General features: G+C 37.3%; 1 protein-coding gene across 1 annotated transcript in view; it reads right to left on the reverse strand.

The window, feature by feature from the left end:
• Window positions 1-780: 780 nt before the first annotated feature.
• INSC (inscuteable homolog (Drosophila)) overlaps window positions 781-17,863 on the reverse strand; it is a 59,766-nt gene continuing 42,683 nt past the window's right edge. Inside the window, 5 exon segments of the mRNA XM_009995413.1 lie at window positions 781-909; window positions 2,897-2,973; window positions 3,846-4,001; window positions 6,720-6,786; window positions 17,182-17,360. Of these exon segments, the coding sequence (XP_009993715.1) occupies window positions 781-909; window positions 2,897-2,973; window positions 3,846-4,001; window positions 6,720-6,786; window positions 17,182-17,360 (608 nt within the window).

Consider the following 17,863-nt stretch of genomic DNA (forward strand, 5'->3'; position numbering starts at 1 on the left):
CGTTAAAAACATGTCTGGACATGCTTACTTCCAGTTCTTGTAAGGCTTGGAAAGGAGGGAAAATTATCAGTGTCATAATTTGAAGTCTTATGTGGATACCTTCTGATTTGAGTTTGCTTTAATAAAGATTTTCCCAAAATTCTCTCCAAATTTTTTTTTTATATTTCAACATATGTAAATAACAGTTTTCTCCAAGTGTATAACCTCTCATGGAACATATCTTTATACAGTGTAAATATGTCCTCTAAAAAGCCAATATCTGAAAATGTTCTTTAAAGTTTTCTGAGCTAATCACAGTTCTGTATTTTCATAATTCTATGTAAAAATAAACACAGTTAAGAACTGAACTCAGACTTCCCTTTCATTTCCAAGCTTATACTTGCAGCTTTAAGGATTATTTTTCTTCTAATGCAGCAATTGAGATTAAAGCATTTCTTAAAAAACATGCAGAATGTTCTAAATGTAGAAAAATATGAGTGATAAAACATTATTAGAAGCAGTTGACATCAGGGCACCAAATTCTTGGCTTCATAAACTTGATTCAACTATATTGAACAAGACATTTCATTAAATTGCAGTGATAATGTCTGTTGAAGTCTCTTGGCAGGAAAGTAAAACTAAAAAAATAGCCATGCAGACCACTGAAACAAGTTTGCTCTTTCTGTTTCTGTATACAATTGTTTATAAATAAGTCATAAATAACAATAAAATTATATCTGTATTATCATTTTATTGTATACCTATCATCTTGATTATTTTTCAAAGGTTTTTGGCTCACATTTATACAAAGCTCTCTTCCATATTTGTGCATAGCAGAAAAGAATCCACAAGCCTAGGCTTTACTAGCTGCTGAAAATCTGAATCTTCAAGTCCATCAGGATTCATAAGTGCCAGTCTCCGTAAGGCTGCCTAGGAAAACAAAACAACACAATTGTAATACTCTTAAGTTTTGACAAAGTCTTCATTACATGAATCCATTATAACTTCCTCCAAATAATAGCCAAGACTCAAAACTGAACTGTGGAGATCTATGGACTCTTCTACCTGGCTAATTTCTCATCACTGTCTTCATCTGTCAGATTAATCTCCCCTCCAATGCAGATATTAAATGACAATTATTTTGAGGCACATTACTCTAAAACCTAAGCAGCAGGATAGCGTATTGTTAAAGAGCACAGAGGTGAGAGTCAGAGCACCTTGATTGTAGACCTATCCCTGATCTGCTTCTTGTATCACACTGCCTCTGTATCTTAACTCTCCCGTCAGCTTTTGTCTAATGTAAGAGATGAGTTCTCTATATAAATTCTGTATATAGAGAACTATAAGCCATCTGATTCATTAAACATCTGCTACCGAAGTTGTATGCAATGCCTATAACAGAAATTTATTACATACTAGTGCAGTAGAAGGAAACTGTCCATTTCAAACCATATAGGAACAAATAAAACTGCCAAAACTCTGAGGCTGAGCAGTAGGCTGTTTCATTTATGAGGCTGAACAATAGTAATTGCATTGAGATTACTATTATCTTAATAAACTGTTCTAAGAAGTTACATGTTTTTCTCACTGAAGAAAATTATACAACAATTACATACCTTCTAGCAACCTGACACAACAGATGCAACTGGAAAGCAGGCTGGCTTTCCTCAAAAGCAGAAAATGTCTTCTATCAATAAGGTCTGATAGTTTTAATCTGCTTTTCTCTGTGCTGTTTGTCAATGCAGCACTAACACAAGAGTTAATCACCTGCTTCAAAATATACAAAAAGCAAGCAACCAAGCTAAAATACCAAACAGCCCTCAGACTTCAGTGAAAATACCTATCAGAGCCTGAAACAGCTTATGTCTTTTTGCCACCTGTTGAACAGAAAACTTTGTCAGGCAGTTACTAAAATACCAAGAGGAGCAGAACTGCTGGGACAGACAGGCAGGTAACATCTCAAGCAGTACCCATGAATTCAAAGAATGTGCAACAATAACTTCAGCAAGACAGAAAAATCCCCGTCTGGTTTGCTGCCATCACTCTGGCTTCTTCTCTAGCCATACAAGATTAACAAGCCTTCTTGGCATGCATGAAAAATAACCACAGCATTTCTTATGCTCATATTCATGTTTTCCTCATCCTGAATAAATGAACATCCTGCTTAAATGAACGACACTCAGGTGCTGGTACAAAGCTAGCTGTTGATGCAGTAAGTTTTACATTCACATTAAAATAACATTAATACTACAAAGCACTGACAAAAAATATTCTTCAGTTTTTGTTCATCAAAACCTATAACTTAACCCTAGCTCACCCATGTTCCCAGAGCAGTTTTCTCTCACAGAATGCTAGGTGAAATTCCTCAACTCCAACAGTCAGGTGGGGCTCACAGCCCACACAAGGCAGGGCCAGCAGCTGGAATCTTTCTCCTAAGCACAGAAAGTGTTAACCTTCTGTTGGCCACTCCTTGGCTGGACATTATATTGTCTTTGAGACTTAAATAAAAAGAATGGATTGTAGTGAAAGCAAGAAATCTCCATACTTCTCTTTAGCCACTTTACATAAATATTTCCATACACATGTGTGTGCAGATAAAGGGCTGTTACCCTGTGATTCAAGGCTCATTTCAGCAAACATAACATCATCAGAGAATGGAATTTAAGAATTATTGAAGCCTTAAATTCTGAAATGTTCCAGTTAAATTTTTCAGTGCTCAATAATGTTTTCCTTATGTGTCAAAATCTTCAGAGGATAAATAATTGACACTGTACAGTGTTATGCTTAAGGGGAAAAGCAGGAGACCCTGGTATGAATTTAAAATATTCCTGCAATACTTAGGCATTTTGAAATATAGAGGGCTGTTTTTTCTCTGTTTTTCAGGGTAAGCATGAAAGAGAGATTAATATTTACCTACCAGACATGCCACTAAAACAGAATCACTGTTATTTCTTTCAGTTGGTGATCTGCAGAGTTGAATTAGACGAGGAATACCTGAGTGCACAAAAGAGTACCAGGAAAAACAATTAGGAAAAAAAAACTCCTTATTTTGTTACAAGGTCCTTTTTTTAGATGTTTCCTATTTATCTTCTTTTAGTAGATATGATCTCAAATGCAAAAATTGTATGTAAATACTTAAGGGACTCTCTATGCAAACATGCTGTTGAGACTAATCATAAAAAAAAGCATAAACTAACACATACAATGTTTTTTACCCACTACTGCTAGTCCTGAGTGGAAATCGTGACCTCCATTTCTTCCCTACCAAGCCTCCCACGTGGTCTTGAAAAAATCCAGCCCAAAGAACATGTTGCTTCCCATTAGATTCATTGCATCTGAACCTGTAGAAGGCCAAGTTTTCAGTCCACTGACAAATCCTGAGTAAAGATTTAAGTAAGGGAATAGAGCAGGCAGCACTATCAGTTGGCACAGCCTGCCACGGATATCACAGAATCACAGAATATTAGGGGTTGGAAGGGACCTCCGAAGATCTTCAAGTCCAACCCCCCTGCCAGAGCAGGACCAAAAAAAACTAGGGCAGATCACTCAGAAAGGCATCCAGAAAGGTCTTGAGAGTCTCCAGAGCAGGAGACTCCACAAACTCTCTGGGGAGCCTGTTCCAGTGCTCTGTAACCTTCACAGTAAAGAATGTGTCAAGCAGATACTGCACCTCAGGTTCCTCTAGGAAATAAGCTAGAGGTTGATTTAGCTCAACCTCCTCAGTCACCCTCTGGACACATTATATGTGAGGGGAACCTATTCCATAAAGTGTACCAAGTGAGGCTAAAAATTAAAAAGAGCTTCTCCATGACTGGCAGTTCCTCCCTCTTCTGCAGTCTGCCATTCAGCTAGTGATACATCCTTACAGCTGAGTTTCACGGCTGCATCTGCCACTTGAGGATCTCGGCTGAGTCGTGCCAGAGTAACAGCAGATTTCTGTTGGACTCGCTCACAAGCAGCAACTTCTGCTGAATTTCCTGAAGATGATCTTTCAAACAGCATTTCCATTAGAAGTTGAACACCTAGAAGGATGTAAGACCCATTATTCTCTCTCCAACAAAAAACTCAGTCCAAAAAGGGAAAGGGAAAAAGTAAGCTAGGTAAATACAGACAAATCTCTGCCCAAATAGTGTATGATAGATGCATAAATGTGGACTGTGATTTGGCGTCAGCATCCAGGCACTTCTGAGCTGTGCAAAAGTTTGTCCTCACTAGGAAGCTACAGAATGTCTTGAACTAGAAAATACACTAACCCTTCCTTCCTCCAGCTTCTTGACTCTGCACAAATTGATACTTTAGATTTCACAAATTTATTTCAGTTAAACTGAATACAATTCTTTATTTGCTTCTAAATTAACCTGAAGGTAATCACTAACCAGAAAAATTCTAAGTACATATTTCAATTCTCTACATGAAGAGGTTTTTTTTCAAATTAAAGGAAAGTAAAACAGTTTATGTATTTTAAAGCAAGTCATTAGAAGTTCCCATCTCAAACTGTTTAAGGCTATTTTAAAATGAGGAATCCTTTAATGGGAGAAATGATTACTTTCTGCCTCTTGAAGATTACTGTGTGACTCCATGGTTTCATTGATTGATTGTTGCCTGTAGAATATTCTTATTGTAGCACAAAACTAGATAAGACTGTATTCATTTCTATGTTCTAGATTATTTTAAATATAAGGACAGTTATGTGCTATTAGACTCCATATGCTTATTAGGCATTCAGATTATTTCAGGTACAATGAGAGGATTTTAACTTGAGAACATTTGCATAAATAATTAAGAGAATTAGCATTAGGGTCATACAGCCAGATAAAAATCAACATACAAAAAAGTCAAAGTTGAGAAGAAAACATATCTGTACTCTCCAGGATTCACGACCCTTCTCAGTTTGTGAATCTGGCTTCTGACCAGCAAGCATCTAATCATATAATAGTCAGAGAAAAAGACCTTTACACACAAGATGAGTGTCAACCCTTCTCAAAAGTCTTGGGGAAAATGCTTCTTTGTGAACTTCCATTATGAAATGTTTACATGAACTTCATCACATTTTGTTGGACAATCCACATGTACCTCTCCACCTACTGAAGTATCCAGCAGGAGTTAGGCCTCATTGGCATAGTTGTTAGTACAATTTCATTAACTTAATCAAGTTTCTGCTATAGTAGAAGCAGATGAAATATGATCAAACACCTGTCCCAAACAACAAAACTCATTTTGATGTGCTCAAGGAAATAGATAGCCAAACTATATAACCAATCTGTTAATCAGAGTGCAAGAGCTTCAAGGGCATATCTGGATGCTTAGTGCTAACAACAGCAAATCAGAAAACATCAGCAGAAATCAAACAGACAAATCACCAACAGGGTATTCTCTAACCAATCTTTATAGTTACAGGCACCTAAGACATCCTGGGAGATGTGAGGATCTTACCAAGTCTTTCTAGAAAAGCTTCTGGGTAGAGAAGCCCCATGGGCCTGCACCAAGACGTCCAGGACCACCTCTCCAATCTCCAGGAACCTTACTCCTTCCCCTTACCTGCACTGCCTTCATACAGTCAGGTAATTTGTAAAACTGCATTTATCTATGATTAAATTGCTTCAGTATCCAGATCCATACAACCTCCACATCATCATTTAGTCTCAAAGTGCAACACCTATCCACCTTAGTAAGGACCTCAAATGCACACTACACACACACATGGATTACATCAAGCAAATTAGTTATGCCTGATACTGGTCAGTTGTATTTGTGTGCACAGAGCTCAAATTTTCCACTGAAATGCAATAAACATTGACATCAAATATTACTAATCAACTATCAAACTTATAGAAAAATTACTAAATAAAAAGGGAATTGGCCAACTGAATTTCAAGACCCACTTCTGTGTAGATGCTTTCTGAAACCTCTTCTCACCAACTACAATCAGCCATGTCTGAGTTTCAAATGGAGTCAAACTCAAACCATTCTTATCCAAACCTTAATTTTAAAAGTGTGTAAAGGATATTCTTAGGAGAGAAAAAGCAATCTATGTGAAGCTCTACTGTAACTTAATATTCCTTCCCCCCTCCCCCCCCGAAAAAAAAATAAAAAATAGAAAAAAGATAGAGAGAAAAGCCATTTGACTCTATTTGCTGGTAGGTGTGTTAATGAGGCTGTTAAATTCTCCTGTATCCTTATCCACAGAATTATTCACCTAATTTCTCAGATTTCTGGTGGACCTGTAATACCTAGGGTTTTTTTCAACTTAATGTATTTCTTACAATATGGTATTTAAAGAAGTGTGGAAAGTGTGGAAAAAACATGGTGACTGCTGTATAGTAATAAAAACATAATGCTTCCAAATCTGTAGTACTTCTGAATACCTGTGAAAAAAAGGTGGACAAAATGCAGGTATGCATGGTTCAGTGGGAGATGATGTCTTTCATTGTGTAAGAATTTCCACCTTATACAATGTATTTACCAGAATAAAGGTTGTTGAAACCCTTTGTGCTACCTTACTTGGTATTTCTGAAGAAATGAAACATCAGCAATATGGTCATACATGCAAAATTTTCCAAAGCAGTGTTAATTTCTTTCAGTTAACACAGGACCATCCTAAGGACTTATTTTGCACCCTCCAGCAGAGGCAGGATATGAAGTATTATTAGTGAAGCTTTCTCCTTGACCTTGTAAGCAGTCCTTTCCTATCTACCCTCATTCTCCACAAATACAGAATAAAATTCCAATAAAATACATACCATTTTCTTGTATGATTTCTGAGGCACACTGGTCCAAAACAGACATGTTAGCCAATATTGTTACCACCTGTTATTAAAAAGAGAATTAAACACTAAGTATAGCCCTACAACTCAGTAATATTAAATAGTGGTTTATAATATTAAATTACAATGTTACATTATAGTGATAGTAAAGTAATTGATATTACTGTATTAATGTTACTTAATAATTAAGCAATATTAAATTGTGGTTTATAAAATTAGTATGGCAGAAATATGGCAAACCAAATAAAATTAAAAAGCATCTATTCTTGCAATTGAACAGTCTATTCCCACCTTTGTGATTTCTCAGGGGTCTTTATCTCACACATGGTTTCTAACTGAAATCCAGACAACAAGAAAAGCAACACCTCTTTTTCCTCACACTCATATTCATGCACAAAACTGTCATATAGGGCTCTATGCAGCAGATTTGTTCAGTGGTCAAATCACTAGAAAGAGGAAAATTAAAATTTTTTAAAATTCACCAACTAGAAAATCCCTGGAGTCCTACAAGGAATTCAGGCAGGAGCTCCCCGCCCTGGGAAACGGAGCCAGTAGTCATGTTATTTCTACCTTTCTGCTTCAGGGTTCAGCTGAACTGTTGAGAAAACCTCACAAGAGATTACAAGTTTTGAGCCTTGATTCAAGGGAGTATTTAAGGAATACTTGTCAGTTTTATTGAAGCCATAAATTGTGTGCATGTCAAAGCACTTTCCCTAAAATAAGCTGGACTTAAAAATCTGTTCATACGTTTCCTGAGCTAAGGCCAAGATTAGGTTTTGTACCAAGAGAAGCAGATTTTGAGATCCTGATTTTAGCACTGTTTTCAAGGTTAAGTAACTCAACTTGTTGAAATGATGCATCAATCCATTGACAGAGACTGAATTATGTGTAAAGACTGTATTTCAATCATCCAGTCCCATCACTGGTACCATATATTTCCTCTCATACATCCTTCAAGATATTCTTTTATATTTTAGCCTTCAAATAACTTGTTTTCTGCATGCAAACACATCTTAATATTAACAGCTTATGTGAGTGACACATAATGGTACACATAATTAAAATATAAATATTATCTAATAAATAGAATACAAAAATAGAAATTTTCTTTTTTTCTTAAGAAGTTTTTATTTTCTCTAGTTTAGTGCAGAAAAACTGATCAGCCTCAAAAATTATGATCAGTTTTAGAAACAGTTATCAGCTCTTTAACACTACAGTGTCAGTTTACAAACAAGCAAACTTCTTAGATGTAAGCAGGCATGAGATCAAATCACCATTCTGATCTCACTTAGCCATTTTGATAACAAGGATGACTCATTTTTGATGCTGTGACATAAAGGTCTTCCACTTTTGAAGGTAGTGTTACAGTGTCATCTCTCTGAATAAATATACTTACTTAGGATGCAAATGAGTTGCTGAAACTCTAAAGAGTGGCAGGTAGAAATATGGTAACTCAGTATATGTCTATGTATTTATTCCATATTAATTATTAACTGTGTTTCAGGCAGAGTGTGTATGTTTTCTCATTCTAAATTATATCCTGTTAATGAAAATTGCTTCCTCTATGCAGAATCTGTACCCCATGTGGCTCCCTAAGCCATGGATGAAGAATTCAATTAACCATAATTTGAATATGTGCCATTTATTCCAGTGCTTCAAGTTATTTTGTCTAATAAGTATTTTCATACATAAAAATATTTTGTGGGCATCTTTTGACACCAAAAATCATTTGAGGTTATATCTATACTTCCTTTGTGTTGCTTATGAGGTCCCTATATTTTGCAATGTATTTATGAACTAGCCTAATGTGTTTTTATGTAACCTTCTCCAGAGGGGCTTATAAAAGACCCTTATCATCAACAGCCATCAAGTTCTACCTGAATTATCTTTTTAAATCTTAGTAGCACTTGAAAGGCAGTTAAATTATAGATTAGCTCACTCCATATGGATAGATTTTTCTCTCCCCAAAAAAAGCCATATTTTCTTGTGATGTAAAGAATGTAACATGAAATAGCATAATGTAAACCCATAATAAGCAAGCTGAATAAAGAGCTGACTTTAAATGCTATATTTCCCCTTTACTTGCCTGTTTTAAAATGTAGTTATATATGCAGCTTATACAAAAATTTGCGCTGTAATACATGGCAAAGTTCAAGGAAGTTTAATGCTAAATATGAACTCTCTAGAGGAAAACACAAACTTAAGTGTAGAGTCTATTCGCTTGACAAGCAACACTTCCTTCCATGAGCACTGGTAGTAATGAAGACTCATTTCTTCTGGATTTAGAGTTGATCACAAACCATAAACAGAACGTTCCCAGCGGCATCTCTCTTACTGTAGATTCTTCTTGTCTAATGAAACATAGGCTCATGCTGCAGTCTTTATCTTAGCCTCTCTATTCCCATTATCTCCCTCCAAATTCCAGTAAGCCATAGATAATCTCTCAAAATTAACTGTGAAGTTGTGTTGAATCCACAAACCAGTTCAGATCTAATTGTGAGACATGGAGCACACACGCAGCTACAGATAAAAGTGACTGTCTAAGCCTCGTTTCCACCAAGAAAATAGATGAAAATTACTGGAAAAAATAGACACCAAGCCTTCTCTCAGAACCGAAATAGTTTTGAAAGAGTTTAAATACACGTGCTGCAAGAACTGATCCCATCCAGCTCCCTGCCTCACTACCTGTGTGTACAAGGTAGCTCTGTTTTGGAGCTACATCTTGATCCATGTATCTCCAGTATCTGCATTCTAGCAGATCCCTTCAATAAATTAAGTCAGGCTAGTCCAGACTCTTATTTCTGTTATCCAGGTCCATCCAAAATTGCAGGTGCTTCTCTACGGCAAGCCCCTGGTAAACCTGGTGACTGCAGCTTTCTCTGCAAGAACTGGAAGGCCACTTATGAACACCACAGAAAAATAGACTTGATCAACAAATAATGAACTAATACATTTTTTTGCCACCAGATGAAGTCTAAATTATTGAAGACAGTGTCACATGAGTAACACTACTGAAAAAACAGTGTAACAGTCTCTGGGGTTTATCTCTGCATTCACCACCTACCTGCTAATATGTGCTATGCACCTACACACCTAAACCACATAGAAGTGAGACACAGTGAAACACAAAATGCCATTCACAGATCAGCTCACATTTTAGCACCTTTTGAAGAGGCATCAGCTTATCAAAATAGTAATATGCAGATAGCCACACTGGGACTAGTAAAATTTTTCACAAGGTTAAACTGAGACAAGGAAGTTATCTTTCAGAGCTTAAAAAAAACATACCCAAAATCAAGAAGCTTTGAAACTTCATATTTCTGGTTAACTAAGTATGGATGGACATGGGAGGTGGGATGGTGGGGGGTGGGTCTCCCATTTAGATTAATGGAAAATTTCCTTGTTTAATAAATCAAGTTTAAGGTTATACAGATAATACCTTTCAAGTGTCTGTACAATGTCGCTACTCTTGCAGTTGCGCTGGGAATTGATCTAAAAACCTCTGATTTTTAATTTAAAGAAGCACATAGGGAATTAATTCTGCATGGGTCACATGGTGAATGGACATGTCCCATAAACCTGGTCATATGACTCTAGAATTGTGATAGAGCCAGAGTGCATCTCCTCTCTCACTTCTGAGGGCACAGTTTTCCATTTTTCAGATTAAAATCTAGGTGAAGAAAAAATTATCATCCCTCAGCCTTCCATCATGGTGTCTGATAGCTTCTTAGCCAGCAGTGTGCCCTGGCAGCCAGGAGGACCACCCGTGTCCTGGGGTGCATCAAGCACAGCACTGCCAGCCGGTCGAGGGAGGTGATTATCCCACTCTGCACTGGTGTGGCCTCACCTCAAGTACTGCGTGTGGTTTTGGGCACCACAATACAAACAAGACATCAAGCTATTGGAGAGCATCCAAACGAAAGCCATGAGGATTGTGAAGGGTCTGGAAGGGATGACTAATGAGGAGCCACTGAGGTCACTTGGATTATTCATCTTGGAGAAGAGGAGGCTGAGGGGTAACCTCATTGCAGTCTATGGCTTCCTCAGGAAGGGAAGAGATGGGGCAGGTACTGATCCCTTCACTTCTGTTATCAATGACGGGATTTGGGGAGATGTCAGGAAGCTGAATCAGGGGGGGTTTAGGGTAGATATCAGGAAAACGTTTTTCACCCAGAGGGCAGCCCAGCACTGGAACAAGCTCCCCAGGGAAGTGGTCACAGCACCAAGCCTGCTTGATTTCAAGAAGCCTTTGGATGATGCTCTCAGGCACATGGTGTGATTCTTGGAGTGCCCTACACAGGGACAGGAGTTGGACTCAATTATCCTGATGGGTCCCTTCCAATTCAGCTGATTCTATGATAAGACACCTAAGACATTTGGTCTCTATAGAGCAGAGCACAATTTGGCCTAAGCCGATGCACAGTTGTAGGAAACAAATTTGCTTGTCTAGCTAGTCTGATTAGAATCAGGGCTTGAGTATGTGGGAGGAAACTTAATTACTCCCATTTTAGAGGAGACAGAAAGTGCAGAGAACTAGTTCAACTTCCAGAAACTCAAGCAGAATGGTCAGGAAGCAATTTCTGGGGCCTATCCCGGAAGGTAGTAGTTTTCTACTTGAGAAGGAAAAATAAACAAGAGACTGTAATATGTAGGAACACTGTTTATGAACTCAGCTGCTCAGAACTAAGCCTGAAATCACAGCCTCCACCTAGGCAGTGATTCTGTTTTGGAAAAAAGATCAGTGGCAAAACTCAGGGGTTGTTTGAAATTTGCTTATCTCATTTCCTGAAGTGCTGAAGACAAAAATACAACAAATGCAGCAAAATGCATACACAAGCACCTCTGACTTACTGCTTTATGATTGGTGCAGCCTGCAGAAAAATCTCTTGTTTATAGTTTCTGCAGCAAATAGCCCAGCACCAGACTGATTGTACTGTGAACCTGGCAGGCAAGGGCAGAAAATAAAAACTGCAATGAATTGTGCTGACATAGCATGTTTCCTCTAGAGGGACTTTACACTGAGTAAGTGCAATGTCTGCCCACCTTTTTACAGATAATTAAACAAAAACGCAGAGAAGTTAAATTGCTTCTTCAAAATCTGGGCAGCAGCAATATTAGGAACTGATCCCTGGAATATAAACCTCACCACACTAATCTAGCAGAAACAGCAAAGTTCTTCAACAGAGCTGAGATTTTGCTCTTGCTTTGAAAGTTGGAGCACCTTGTCTAATCCTGCATCTAAAAGCAAAAGGCAGAATTGTAACTAAACAGCCATTTTGTCTCACAAAGATTTAGTGTTTAAATGAATCAGTGTTGAAACCCTGAAATGTAACAATCCATAACACTGATCACATAATGCTAGTCAACACTGTTAATTGTATACTTATATTGTTCAACTGTATATGCAAAGACAGAGATAACCAGTTAAAACAAAAGGACAGACACCAGATAAATGATTACAGTCTTACACAGAAAGCTGATCAGGATATAAATTATATAAGAATTAAAGTTCACATACCATCATTTGCCTTTTGGCCTAATTTTATTTTTGCATCTGTCACTGGCACTCTTGTTACTTGTTTAATTTCTTAAGGTTTTAAAAATAATTAATTATATAATTTATCACCTCTCTTTCAGCTGTATTAGCTGAGAACATGTTTTCTTAGTGTGATCTAGTCAATATTGAAAAGGACCACACAGTTTTAGTGTATACTTTATCATAGTTCACAGCCAGCACACTGAGAGGAAGGCAATTCCAACCACACATCTAGTCATCATTATTCTAATGTCAAAGCTGGATATTAATGGAGATCTGTGCAAGAAAACTGTGCAGATACCCTTTTATGATATAGTTGGCCTTTGTGTTGCATTTCTACCTCCAAATCTACAGAAGTGCGTCGAACTGCAGAAAGAATGTGACCATGCAGTTGAACCATTTGAGACTGTTAAAAACTACTTGCAGTTGACCTTGAAAATAATTTTCAAAGACTAGACAGAAAGCTGAAGTCTACTGAAGTCAGACCTGCCAGAGGCAGAGCACCAAGTTTTGCTCCTAACCCTGTCACTGCTACTTGTGTAGCATGCCACAGGCAACCAAGTTCCAGGTACCTACATGCAGTTCTTCTCTGGGAAAGACCAGCTGACAGCTCAGCAGCAGAAGGGGTGTTCCTCTTCTCATCCTACTGGGTGAGGGAGCTCCCCCTTCCATATGTCTTTTGGTCAAGGAGCTTTAAAAAACATGAATAACAGCTCTTCATCAGCTGACTTCCCCTGACCATCAATGATTTTTTCTGGTTTTGGCAAATGTAGGCAAGACAAGCACCTAACATGGGGTGCACTGCTCAAATTCTGCTTCAGGCTCCCTGTTCTTGTTAGCTTACATTGGCTTCCATACATATGGAAAAATTTGCACAACAATTTAAATAAACGGAGTCAGGAATCCCACAGTCTTCATGACAACAAGCAGTTGGCAAGAAACAATGAATTCCCCGAGAAACTCAGACTGAGTACTATTACTGCAACTTCCTTTCATACAGGCAAGGATTTTCAAAAGAATTCTAAAAGACATGTTAATATCTTTCTCATTAAAAACATTGCTCTCAAAATCTTTTCCTAGGTGTTAGGCAACATTTAAAAATAAAAAATTATTTATGCTAAAGTAATACCTGTGTCTGCTCTCCTTTTGGCCCTACAAATTCTCATGTAAGAGAACAAAAGGAAGAAAAGACAACAAAAAGAAAATGGAAATGCCCTGAAAAAAATGGAAGAGCAGACAAAAGGACCTGGAACTCAGAGGAAGCATAGTATTAATGGTTTCAGCTCTTAAATGAGACAGAATGTCTCAGCTTCAGAGCCTGCAGCATCTCCCAAATACCAGGAAAACAGGAAAGAATTTAGCAGGAAAAACCAGCAATCATTTCCATTTCCTCCTGCCAACTTAGAATCATAGAATTTGATTAAAAGCCTTTTTCAAACTCAAACTTCTTTTGAAACATAATTCACTGATTTTAGACTAGAAATAACCACTTTAAAATTTGATGTGTTCACTACACATTAATTCTTTGTCTGCCTGAAAAAAGCTCAGAAGCTGTTAGACTGTACCTCCACAAATTCACAGGTAAGGTGAGAATACTAGCAAAACTGAACAGACAAGTGGGAATGCAGAGAGAAACATTTTATTATACATAAAGATACTATGCACAAACATACATATTTCATATTTTTCTATGTAGAGCCTAAGATGATGCTTAAAGTCAAGAATGTCCTGAATGCCAACAGTTTTGGTTAAACCCTTCTGACAGTGCTTAAACTCCATTAAGACATCTGACTGCATACATTAGACTGCCAAATTTAAGCATGAACCTTTCTGAAAAAGATATTTTTATGCTCCTTTGAAGTAGAAAACCTGCTATCCAGAAAATGAAAAATAACAGCAAGAAAAATAACATGACACATTGATATAAATTGTGACCCAAAACTAGATGCTAAGGTATCTGGAAATTACTGCTTCATCTGATGACTCTTATACAAAGTGTTTTTTTATAAAACTAAGCAATCTCAATCTGATACTGCTGGCTACAGAAGCAATACATTCTTCTGAGAAATGGACAATTATTATCTTGTTTATCATTAAGTTTAGCACTCGGTTCTCCATTTCTCAGCTGACCTAATCTAATGCTGCCTGGGAAATGAAAGAGGAAGGGGCTTAGTTTTCATATTGTGAAGGCAGGAAAAGTTTTTCATTTGCATAGAAAAGGTTTTAAGAAGTTAAAAGACAGAATATTTGAGCAGGAAAACATTTTTTGCAGGCAACAATCAATGTATCTGACATCCAATTCCTGGGCAGAATGCAGTTTATCTATTTATACCATCATGAAGGCTGATAACTAATCAGAGCTAGCTGTCCTAGCTAAAACTCACTGTTCCTTTCCTGCATTTCAGCCATCTTCCTTCCATTTTTGGCTTTCAGAGATGATGCCTCAATCTATTCTAGCAAGTTATAGTTTTCTTAAATCAGCATTAAAGCTGAAGTACTGTATTAAGAAATACTGGATAGTTTTTAATAAGATAATTGTATTGTTTAAATTAAAACTCTACGTGAAGAACAGGGAGTTTAAGTTTGAGGGGCACTTTTACAACATTTTATGGTAATTACACCATATTTTGTTGTATTTGGTATGAATCTTATTCTTTGTTTCTTTGTTTCATCATTTAGTATAGCTTAAGTCTAATTCATCTGTTTTATTTGCCTGGATGACTTGATCATTCAGAGTGGACATTAGTCCATAAAAATGTATTCCATAGTGGTTGCATATTCAAAAAATAAGTCTCTGAATAAAAAAAAATTCCAGACCTCCTCAACTTTAGTCTACATGTCCTTAGGCAAATGTCTACTGGCTGGGACATAATAACATATGTAATGGGAAAAGTTAGTAACTGTATTATGTACCTAAAAAGAGTTAAAATATATATATCAAAAGCCAAAACAGGAATTTAGAATACTCTTATTAAAGATAGTATTGTAATGTTGCTTTTCTCTCTAGCTGAGTGTATTACCCTCATTGCAACTAGGCACAGAGCAAATTAAAAAGCAAAATATTCCATAAAACTGTCATAATTGACACATATCCTCTGCACCCCTCCCAAGTATAACACTGAAACTACCCTTTTGAAACATGAGCAATCTACACAAGCACATACTTGGTCAAGAATTCAAAGAAAGACTTCTCTTAATGCATGACCAAAACTGCTTGTCTAGCAACACTGACAGCTCTGAAAGACGAGTTGAGCAGCACACAAATTCCAACTGAGCATCAGGTGCTCCGTAACAGAACAACATAAGGTAGGACTTTATAGTCCCCACTGCTGCAGAAACATCAGTCAGCTCAGAAACTTCCTGCAGCACACCACAGGAAACATCACACCTTTCTGATCCAGTTTTTCATTCCAAGGAATGTAAGGGGTTATTTGGGATGAAATCTCCTTGATTCTTGGAAGGAAGCCATGCAGTTCTCTGTTCCTCTAGCTAATGAGATGTCCTGCAAGCTGCAAAAGGCCTGGAACTGGTCTGTTACCTAATAAAGTCATACATATTCCTTTGAACGTCTGCCTTCCCCATACAAAGAAGGGACTTGCTATGCTACCCACAGAGCAAACTGCAAACAGCTGACTGCAGAATTAAGACGAGGGCAGAAATAAATAAGGATGCCAAAACTATGAGAGTGCACAGGAGGAAGAAAAAAAGAACATGAAGAATTGTGCATATGTAATAATAGTACACAGCCATGTCACACACAACACCTGATGTTCTTGATTTTGCCCAAAGAGTAATTTAATAATTATGCCTTAACTCCACCTTTTCATATACAATCCTGAGCTGGAAAACTACTAAGTGCTATTAATACAAGCTAAAGCATCTCTAGCAACCCCTCTAGAACATCAATGACCAGTTTCTAAGCTCCCTTTTACCTTGTTTTCCATGGTTTGGCTCCTGTTGAAGGGTACATGGAGTTTTCTGTGGCAGTGTAGATCCCAAATCTACCATGAATCATCCTTAGGCTTATTTAGAGGTGGGAAGGGAATGGGCTTGTGAGGCCTGAATTATGAACTTTTAGTTATATTCACAATATCTCATAAACAGAACTAACTTAACAGAGCTGACTAGCAGCCATCATCCCTTAGTGATAGCTAATGAAACCCTCAAGCTTGTTACTCTGCTGAAGTGAAAATCATCACTGAGACGCCACATAAGGAGCATCTCTGCAGCACCTCATTGCACAGCAGTACCTGAGAGAAATAAAAGAATTCCCTCTGACTTCATCTGTGTATTAGCACGGACCTTTAATTTACTAAAAATCTGGTGAAAAAAAGAAAGGGAAACGCAAAAGGACATCAACAGTACTTGCCAGTAAAATTTGCAAACCACCTACCACACAGTTAGGACTTGATCCAAAGCACATCGACGTCAATGGGCTGAGGATCAGATCCTTATTCAGCTTTTGGAGCTAATTCATCTTTGAACTGAGAATTGTATATTTAGGCTGCAGTGTCCATATATATCTTAGTTGCCTAAAAGCTCTATCCAGTTAAGTTTTTAATACCTCCAAAAATGAAGACTCCACAGCCTCTCTGGGCCTCTGTGTCACGATTTGGCCATCTTCATGATGAAAAAAACATTATAGTATCTTAGAAATATGGAACTTCACTTTTTTTTAAATCACATGAAAAGCCGTTGTACTTCATAATGCTCATAATAAAAGGAACAGAAGCAGGTAAATAAAGAGCTATATATTGAAAATAGCCAAGAATGTAAGACATGACAGCACTTAGGTTTGACTGTCAAAACAGACAGAAAGCTGAAACCTGTTCGTTTTTACACAAATGGAAATTCCTACAATACACAAACTCTTATAATACACAAACTCCTGAGACTGCTCACCTGATCTCAGGAATATGGAGTATCCACTATGTGTTTGTCTGAACATGCTGCTAGAAGAATCTTCATTGCATTTAGCTGGAGCAATATTTCACAAGCCATAGTATCAAAGAAAGTAATATTGGCAAGAGCTGCTGAAGCCAGCAGAAAAACTTCACCAGATGAGGCATCTTGGCACAGTTCTAGGAATGGAGAAAATAAGTTCAATAAAAATCATTCTTTCATTGCAAAAAACATGGTTAGGTGTTTCAAAGCAATATTTAACTATCTGCAATTTGCATTAGCAAACAATATCTAAGACCAAGTTCACAGTCATCAAGATAAAATGCAAAACCAAGAAAAAGAAAATCATCATTTTGCCAGAAGACAGAAAGCTAAGAATACCTGTTTCACAAGAGAATAATTCTGCTGTGTATGCTGTTCTTTAGAACAAGATATGTATACACATTGCCTATTTCTAACCATATTTCTCTACAGTCAAAGAATACCTTGCATATTTTCCAGCTTTAGTAAGAAGTGCTGTTGACACAGCTCCTGTTTAATTCCTTGGACACATGTATTGTAACCAGGATCTGCATCACCTGGCAACTGGATTTCAGTATGGTTTAAAAAGTAAGCATATTACAGTAATTCAATTACTGAGTTATAAATATTTCAAAGAAACTGGTATGTGATTACTGAAAGT

Source organism: Chaetura pelagica, unplaced genomic scaffold (genome assembly GCF_000747805.2).
Source record: "Chaetura pelagica isolate M959 unplaced genomic scaffold, ChaPel_1.0 scaffold94, whole genome shotgun sequence".
Classification (NCBI taxonomy): domain Eukaryota; kingdom Metazoa; phylum Chordata; class Aves; order Apodiformes; family Apodidae; genus Chaetura; species Chaetura pelagica.